This window comes from Abramis brama, assembly GCF_963993115.1.
Source record: "Abramis brama genome assembly, chromosome: 3".
Classification (NCBI taxonomy): Eukaryota; Metazoa; Chordata; class Actinopteri; order Cypriniformes; family Leuciscidae; genus Abramis; species Abramis brama.
Window position 1 is genome coordinate 1015835 of NC_139965.1, and position 9899 is coordinate 1025733.

General features: G+C 41.4%; 1 protein-coding gene across 2 annotated transcripts in view; it reads left to right on the forward strand.

Annotated features, from left to right (window-relative positions):
• The window catches only part of LOC311079265 (butyrophilin-like protein 8), a 30338-nt gene extending 21986 nt beyond the window's left edge, over positions 1 to 8352 (forward strand). Inside the window, exons 6-8 of one of the 2 annotated variants that reach the window (XM_084108527.1) lie at positions 4297 to 4335; positions 7168 to 7209; positions 7307 to 8352. In XM_084108527.1, the coding sequence (XP_083964653.1) occupies positions 4297 to 4335; positions 7168 to 7209; positions 7307 to 7935 (710 nt within the window). In that variant the 3' untranslated portion in view covers positions 7936 to 8352. The remainder of the gene's footprint in view (positions 1 to 4296; positions 4336 to 7167; positions 7210 to 7306) is intronic. The other variant, XM_084108528.1, reaches the window with a different exon arrangement.
• The last annotated feature ends 1547 nt before the right edge of the window (positions 8353 to 9899 follow it).

The following is a 9899-nucleotide window of genomic DNA, read 5'->3' on the forward strand; positions in this document are numbered from 1 at the left end:
TGAGGGAAGCATCCGTCGTTAGCAGTTTGCGACGACAAGGAGCTCCCAACACTGGGCCCTGGGACAGGAACCAAGGTTTCTTCCACATAACCAGGGCACGTAAGCATCGCCGCGTGACCCTGATTGTGCGAAATGGGTTGCCCCTCGGGGAAAACCCCCTGGTCCTGAGCCACCACTGCAGGGGCCTCATGTGCAGCAGTCCAAAAGGTATCACGTTGGAAGCTGCTGCCATGAGACCCAACAGTCTCTGGAACTGTTTGACAGTGAGTAGCTGGCCTAGCTTTACACTTTTCACAGCTGCAAGGATGGACTCTATACGTGGCGGTGACAGGCGCGCCTGCATCGACACTGAGTCCCAAACCACGCCTAAAAAAGTGGTCCTCTGGAGAGGAGAAAGCACACTCTTCTTGGCGTTCAGCCGTAACCCCAGCTCTTTCATGTGGGCGAGAACAACATCTCGATGTTGAACCGCCAACTGATGCGACTGAGCTAAAATCAACCAATCGTCGATGTAGTTCATGATGCGACTACCCTGGAGGCACAGCGGCGCCAGAGCTGCATCCATGCATTTGGTGAAAGTGCGGGGTGATAAAGCTAGGCCGAATGGAAGAACACGATATTGGTATGCTTTGCCCCCGAAAGCAAACCTCAGGAACTTCCAATGACACGGACGGATGGAAATATGGAAATATGCGTCCTTGAGGTCTATCGTGACAAACCAGTCCTCGGACCTGATCTGTGGCACGATCTGTCTCAATGTTAACATTTTGAACTTGAGCTGCATGACTGACTCGTTCAGAACTCGAAGATCTAAAATGGGACGCAATCCCCCGTCCTTTTTCGGAACAATGAAGTACCGGCTGTAAAACCCGGTTTCCCTGTCGGAGGGAGGTACATATTCTATGGCCCCTTTCTCTAACAGAGTGTTCACTTCCTGTTCCATGACCAGAACCTGCTCGGGGCCCACCACTGTGGGCAGGACCCCCATAAACCGAGGTGGGCGTTTTTTGAATTGTATCTGATACCCTTTTTCCACGGTCTGCAGGACCCAACGAGAAACATTTGACAGTAGCTTCCACGCTGTCAAAGATTCTACTAGAGGTACCAGCCTCTCGAGACTGGTTTCTGGATTTCGTTGTTGTTGAGTAGTCAATTCGTCGCCCTGTAACGGCGCACCGGCAGGGAACGACCGAACAGACTGCTCTAACACCCTCCTCGGAGGGGGCGGGCATCCCGAGGCCACTACGTTTCCGGGTGGTCCTTGAGATATGTGCTCGCCGGAGACCGCTGCGCCCTGTAACACCTGAGGCGGCAGGGTTGGCAGAACGGTCCCCTGAGGGTACCGAAGAGAGACGGGCACCGTAAAAAGAGGTGTTAACCGCTCTGCTTCGGGGGGGACTACCCTCATTTGTCCTGAGCCCTCGGACGTCAGGACTTCTTCCCAGCAGCCTTCTTGGCGGTAATAACGGTCCGCAGATCCGTTCTACCCCTCGAGGGCTGCTGGGTTTGAGAGCGCCCTCCGTGTCCCCGAGATTTTTGTGGGGGAGCACGAGAGGACACACTCTGTTTTTGAGTGGCACGATGGCTAGCGCTCTTTTTAGAGGAGTGAGGCTGCTCCCGCTCAGCAGCCTCATAGAAAGAACGGCGGGGGAGAAGTCTTTGGAGTGCAACTGCCTGTTTAGAGGCCTCTTGTGATTTAGCTATCGCACTGTTCACAACATCACCAAATAGACCATCAGTGGAGACCGGAGCATCTAAGAGAACATGTTTTTCTTTTTCTTTTATGTCGCTCAGATTGAGCCACAGATGCCTCTCAGTGGCCACCAGGGCTGCCATAGACCGCCCGATTGATTTAGCGGTCTCCTTGGTGGCCCTGAGAGACAGATCCGTGGCTCTGCGTAGTTCAGCCACTGTGTCTGGACCAATACCCCCGCCCTCCTCTAAATCCCCCAATAATTCAGCCTGATAGGCCTGCATAATAGACATCGTATGCAGACACGCTGCAGCTTGACCAGCGGCTGCATATGATTTATGAACCAGCGATGAAGTAAATTTTACTGGTTTAGAGGGAAGAGAGGGAGCCTTCAAGGAAGATGCCGTCGCTGGAGAGAGATAGCTCGCGAGCGTCTCTTCCACCTTCGGCATCTCCCCATAACCATACTCTTTATAATTGTGAATGGAAGAGTAGTGAGAAGTTTGTGTTATGTAAACTCTGTAAGACATAGGTTTCCCCCACGATCTCGACACCTCGGTGTGGAGATCGGGGAAAAACGGAAGGCTTTTTCTCTGAGGCTGTGCACGAGATGGCAGGAAGCGTTCGTCGAGCTTACTTTTCGAGCGAACGTCCTGCCTATCCTCTGGCCACTCAATAGATAGTCTGTGAACTGCTCTCGTGACAACATCGAGCAATTCCTCAAAAGCGTGAGACTGAGGTGGCGAATCCTCAGACTCAGCTTCAACACTAACAACGTCCAACTCCTCAGAGCTGGACAATTGCAGTATTGGTGCCTCCATCGGGGGGGAAGAAACCGCAGCGCGTGCTTCCACACCCTGATGAGAGGCACTGGATCTATCAGAAGGTTGCTGAGATAAGGCAGAGCCCGTCTCAACATCCACTGATAGATCCATTTGCGAACCCCAGGTCTGAGATCGATGCTGTGCCTCGGCAGCAGCGGGACCAGAGCCCTGGGGAACGTGATCGGGATTGAACCGTGCCAACCGGGATCGGAGCGTACGCAATGGAAGCGCACAGCAATGCACACAGTCACCACCCTCGAGTGCTGACTGGGCATGCTCCTCTCCCAAACAAACAACACAAAGAGTGTGTGTGTCACCTCCCGTTAAATAACGCGGGCAGGGATGGACACACACTCTAAACTGCTGCTTGCTCGCCATACTGAATATATATATATATAGACAGACAACACCAAATAACAAGGACAGATTTCAACACAGAGCGCGACTGAAGACTCAGAAAGCTTTCGTTTTCTGTTTCGGGCCGGCTTTTATAGCTTCCTGGTACGTGACGTCACCCGCCTCTGACGTTCCGCCACACCATTGGACTGATTTTACATGTGCTTCAAGACGTCATCACGCAAAGCGTTCCCCATAGCGTCATTCTCGACGCAACGGGAGTTCCCTTGAAAGGGAACTGAAGCTATTTTATTTGGTTCTGCGGCTAAATTGAGAAAATGTTCCAAATTAGAAGTAAGGGTTGGAGATTTGACTATTACTTCTAAACAAGAAGTGAAATACTTAGAATGTACTTTGGATAATAAATTGACAGGTGATAGCATGGCTGTTGTAGTTCATTCTAAAGTATGTAATCGAATAAAATTCTTAGCAAGACAGGCTGCTTACTTAGATACACAAACCTTAAAAATGTTAGCTGGTGCATTAGTGCAAACACATTTTGATTATGCGGCAACTTTCTGGTATAGTGGCTCTACGAAACGAGTCAAAAGTAAATTACAGACTGCTCAGAACAAGTTGTGTAGAATTATTCTGAGGCTTCATCCACGAATGCAATTGAATAATAATCATTTTAGGGAAATAGGGTTTTTAAAAGTGGACAAGAGGGTCATTTTTCTTAAGTTGATGATGGTGTACAAAATATTACAGAGAAATGTTCCAAAGTACTTGTATGACTACTATGTTTTCGTAAGAGATGTTCATGGTTTTTCTACAAGGGCAAGGATAAATAATATATACTTGTGTCGGTTTAAGAGTTTAATTGGGAAGAATTCTTTTTTGTATTCTAGCGCTGTTGCTTGGAATGAATTGCCTGATTGCTTAAAACAAATTCAAGAAGAAGGTCCTTTTAGAAGAGAAGTTAAGAAATGGCTTTTTAACTATGTTTCTAGAAGTTATTATGTGATATGTTGATGTGTGTTTGATTTCATTCCCATTATGAACTGCTCGTCCATTTTTGAATACAGAGGACCACAATGGAAAAAAGCCTGTGGCTTTATTGTGTATATCCTCGACAGTTTTTTAAAATGTGTATGAATTGGTCTTTTGGGCTTGATTGTGCTTGTTTTAACTTTTATTGTCAAATAAATCAAATCAAATCAAATCAAATAAAAAAACTCATGCCGTTTACATCTAAACTCGAACGCTTGCTTTTAGACACAGGATTACTGTGAGAAAATGCCTGTTCTTTCTGATACAGTTAAAGTAGTCTATGGTTTTATGCCAGTCAATGCCAGAGATGGTTAAATGTGCAATTTAATCTGGAGAAATGATAATTGATAAAACAGACTGATAATTAATCCCTCTAATTTTATTTCATTTTAGTTTGTGAGGATGGAGCTATGGAGAAACTGACAAAAGAAGGTACTTTATTAAATGTTCTTTGATATATCTTTATAATAACCATAACTGTTGAAGTGACACGCTAATCATTAAATAAACATTTACATGCATGTTGTAGCAGAAGAAAGTAGTTTGGTGGAAAATAGAATGAACTGAATAATGAAACATTCAGTTCAGGAACAGGGCTGCGTTTCCTAAAAGCATCGTAAGCCTAAGAAGATCGTAAAAACGATCGTACGACTGATCTTAATATTACGGTCTGTTTCCCAAAAGCATCGTAATTTAAGTAGCACTTGAAAATCTTCGTAGATCTACGAGTGCTCTGGAGTAATCGTAAATCCCCAAGTGCATTGTAAGAAGACAGATTTATGAGGACACCTGCAGGACAACCGGCAGATTACACTTTTATCTAGATTTAACAGATTGCACTGCAAAGTGAGTACAAATATAAGGTTTTGATTGTACTTTTTTTATTGTACACTTTATTGTACTTGTTTTTTTGTTTAAATGAATGTATAAATTAAATAATAAAAAAGGGAAGAAAAAATACACATCTAAATTAAATGAATGAAAAAAAAAAAAAAAATCATAAAAGAGCGAAGTAATGTGGGAAATATGCTTAAAAGACTGGGCAAAATATGGATGAATAATAAAAAAAAATCTGTCAATGACTTGCTGACGTGCACGAAAACCAGCCATGTATTGGGCATTTCTTGCAGACCACCTTTCCTGATCTTTGAAGACCCGGGTTGCAGTTTTTGCATTGTCCACCCAGACGTTTTGTTTTCCCTTATTTGTATGGCGTCCTTTAAATCTGTTAAAAATAACATCTTTGTTTCGCTCAATCTCCTCTAAAATTAGGCCTACATTAATTTCATCTTTTTTGAAAGGTATCTTTTCTTGTTTTTGTTTTTTTTGTTCATACATTTTGTCAGTAGGCTATCTCCGCCTGAATGTAGACTTTAGACTTGTCTTGATTGCTAATCTACAGATGATGATTATTAGGTTAAACCTAATAATTAAGGCTAAACGTTCAGAACACGATTCCATATAAGGTTATATTTCAGCACTTCGCGAATGGACAACGACTCTTAAGTAGCACGTAAAACGCGTTCTCGCGCGTTCATGTTAAGTGCATTTTTGGGAAACGCTTGTGGAATTGCTGCGAGCGTTCGTAACCTTGCACGTAGAGAGCACTCTTAAGAGCTAAGATACTTCGTTATCGGGAAACCCGGCCCTAGGCTGTGTTTCCAGATAACGATGTATCTTAGCACTTATGAGGATTTTCTACGAGCGACTTTACGAACGTTCGTGTTCATTTCACGTGCGTTTCACAAAAACGGACTTAGCACGATCGCCCTCAGCTGTGCTTTAAGTGCTACTTAAGAGTCGCTGTCCGTGTGTCAAGTGCTGAAATGTCACCTTGTAGAATGGCTCGTAATTGTAGCACACGCTTGTATTTTGAAATGTTTAACCTAATTGATTTCAACTGATGTGCATTTTCTACGAGGCCAATAATCCACAAAGCAGCAAACCTACACCAGCAAAATGGCTGAACCAAAAAAAAAAAGAAAATACTTTTTTTTGTTAAAGAGGAGATTAATGTCATTTTAGAGGAGGTGGAGCTATACAAACATTATTTTCAGCAGGTTTAAGAGCAGTCAAACAAATAAACAAAAACTAAAAATCTGGAAAATTTGCTAGAAAACTGACTGCAACTAGGGGCATTAAAAGATCAGGGAAGGAGGTCAGGAAGAAGTGGCAAGCCTTTCTAAAAGGAAAAGGGCTCTGCAGAGGACAACATTTAATAAAACAGGTGGTGGGACCAATGAGTCATCCCTTCTCACAGCAGAGGAAGAAAAGGCCTTGTCAATACTTGGCACAAGTGCTTCAGATGGCATTTGTGGTGGTATTGACGTCCATGGAGGAGTAGGGGTAACTCAACCTGAGCCTGAGTCAGGTCCTTCATGCTCAGAGGAACTATCAGTTTCATCTGCCATCTCCCAGCACATCTCCTAGTCCTCCAAACAACCCTCCCAGGCCTCAGCCTCCATCTTCAGTTGTCCCGACTGCAGCCACAACACCTCAGCAGTTTGAGAATGTTTGTAGTTGTTGTCAGGGCATATGAGAGTGTCCTTACTTAACAGGGAGGAAGATGGAGAGGTGGAGGAGGACTAGGAGGTCAAAGATGGCATGGGACCACATGATGGCCAACCAAGAAATGCCCAATACATGGCTGGTTTTCGTGCATATCAGCAAGTCATTGTCAGATTGTTTCCTGTTTTTTCCAGTATTTGAAGCATATTACATCTTTTATTTTATTTTTTTGTTCATTCATTTAATTTTTATTAAAATTATTAGATTAAATTATTTCAATTTTTTGGTTTTGTTTTCTGACCTTTTTAATTATTTCATTTATACATTAATTTAACCAAAAAAATAATAATAATAAAGTAATAAAGTGTACAATAAAGTACAAATGCACTTGGCGATTTACGATTACTCCAGAGCACTCGTAGATCTACGATGATTTTCAAGTGCTACTTAAATTACGAAGTTTTTGGGAAACAGACCGTAATATTAAGATCAGTCGTACGATCGTTTTTACGATCTTCTTAGGCTTACGATGCTTTTGAGAAATGCAGCCCAGGTCTGTCCACATATGTGTTAGTAAAAATGAACTTGATTAACAAATCATTGTCTTTTTGTTGCTTTTACAGTCTAACTGTAACATAATAATTTGCGCACTTTCCATATTTGTTAATTATACTTTTCTCTGTTACACATTGATAACTCTAGATGTCCTCAAAACTTTTTTTTTAAAAACATCAAATTGCTTGTTTTTCATTTTAGCTGTGGGAGAGATAAATATAGAAGAACTGAGGAAACATGCAGGTATGACAATCTCATTTACATACATTTCATATGCATATATGATCTCACACACACAAGTTTGAGGATTTATAATTGTTGCTTTGTTTTTTCCTCACAGTTCAGATCACTATTCACCAACATTATGTATCTCCAGATTTGAGCATTTCTAAGGACCGTAAAATAGTGAGGCACAATAAAGAATATAATCACACTAGAGAGGGATTCCCCTACAAATTATATGCATTTGGAGCCCAAACATTTACATCTGGCCGTCACTATTGGGAGGTTGCGTTGGCACGAGAAAATACACCTCCTAAAAACTACTGGTTAATTGGTGTAGTGAAAGATGGAAATTTTCGTTCAAAAGACAAATCTTTTACTCAATCAAACGGTTACTGGTTCTTGTGTTCAGACGGTCCTAATGGCGTTTTCACCAACTCTGATCCACCAGTTAAACTCTCACTGACGCCGAGACCTGAACAACTGGGAGTTCTGTTAGATTGTGATGACGGTCTGCTGTCATTTTACAGTGTCAAAGAGAGGAAACATCTGCTGACCATGAGGATCAGATTCACTGGATCAGTCGTTCCGCTGTTTAATCCAGGAGTAGTTGAACAGAGTCCGCTTGTAATTCTGGATTGTCCAGAACCTGTAGAATCAGCTGTAGAGTCCAGTGAACCTTTACTGAGTAACACAGAGGCTACACCGGACGCAAGCGGCGCGATGCAACGCAACAAAAGCAAATAGAAACCATTATAATCAGTGATGCTGTCTACACTGGATGATGGACAATAGTAAACTGATGCTCTGCTCTATTTCTGATGTACTCCACACACACACACACACACACACACACACACATGCACACACACACACACACACACACACACACACATGCACACACACACACTAAAGCTGCACTTTCAAGCCTTCTGTTTGTCAGTTCGGTGAGTTTGAGTGACCTTGATCTTAAAAACGAGCGAAATCCCAGCAAATTTAATATAAAATTAAATTTGACATTGTAAGATATATTCAATAGATGGACACTGTACTTTGGGGACATTGAAATACATTTCTTTTATAAACCATATTGTAAATGATACTGAAGTACACTTTGATTGATTTTTTTGTCATTTTAATAAAAGACACAATAAATAAATAATCAAAATACTTTTGTTTTTTCTTTATAAATGAGATCTTGAGGAGGAAACACACTGAGACTTCAGACATGATGAAGTAAAGTGATGTTCATGAGACACGCAGAAACACACACTTGATTTGATTTAACTGCACCAATGCTTTTGTGGTCACTGCTGTAAACCTCTTAAATGTGAAAAGAATTTAAAAGTTCTCTTTCTTTCTCCATTAATCACAGTTGTGGCTCCTTACGGTCGGGACTACAGTCACTGTTCTTCTGTAAGACTTTCTTTCTTCAGGCAAACACAGGAGGAGATGTTCAGAACTGAAACGGTTGAGCTTTAAAATTATATTAAAAAAAGCACCGTGAACTTATCATAAGAGTAGTGCACATGACTTGTGTGCTGTATTCTAAGTGTTCTGAAGTTATATGATACTTCTGTGTGATGAACAGAACTTGATCTCGACACTAAAGAGCAGCAGTCTGGATATAAACTCCAGACTCAACCGCAGGAATGAATGACACCTGATATGCAGTGATGTTTGAGATGTTTGAGATGCCTGTCCAAACACTGTCCTCCTTCTTCATGACTCCTGATTTCTTGCTCTTCTTCTTTTGGGCTGGTTTGGGGGCGGAGCTGTCAGCTGATTGGCTGGATTTGATGCTGTCAGAATGAGAAAATGCAGGAATGTGAGAAACTCATGAACTGAAAAAATGAAAGTTTCTGTTGCATGTTTCCTTACCAGAGCTGATGCTTGATCGTGGCTGATAAGGACTAAAATTAAATTAACCCTTTATGGTACGGCTATTAATTAATTTCTACTCGTTGTTCAGAAAAAAATACAATATATTTCACTATGAGAATTAAAAGGGCAGGCCGTAAGGTAGCCAATGATGTGCTGTTTTTAAGTCACATGACATTTGAATGTGCCTCCAGAACTCTCTTTCCCACCGTCACACTGAAGACTGTTAATGTGCTCAAGAAATTACTCTATTAACCTCATTTCTAAATCTCTTCTCAAGGGGGATTTTTATGAAGCATCTTTGATAAGTAAATTAGATATTTTTATGTACAAAACAATTTTGTCTAAAGAGGGAGCCACTGAGCGGTTTCCACAGTTGTACCGACAGGCTGTAGAAAGTTCTGATGGAATCACGTCCTCATGATATCAAAGACACGCGAAGGTCAACTTGTATGAAGTTCAATTGCCTTTGCACTATTTCATTTATATTTTTTGTATATATTTTATAGTTTTCACATGATTTGATATGATTTTATTGATTGGTTTGTTAAATACACACACTATATCTGTTTGATTATTGTATTATGTTTAATACAGTATCTCTTCAGTTTAAACCATAAACACTGGGTGTTCACTCAAGTGGACATCTGAAAATCTCTTTGAAAAATGTGTAAAAATAAATAAATAAATTCAGATTTTGTTTTTCATGCCCTAAGAGCAATAAAAACATAGTTCATAATTCATTCATGAAAGGGTTAATACAATTATTTTAACTAACAATATTCATAATTATATGATGTATCATCATCATGTCCATGCTAAACACACAT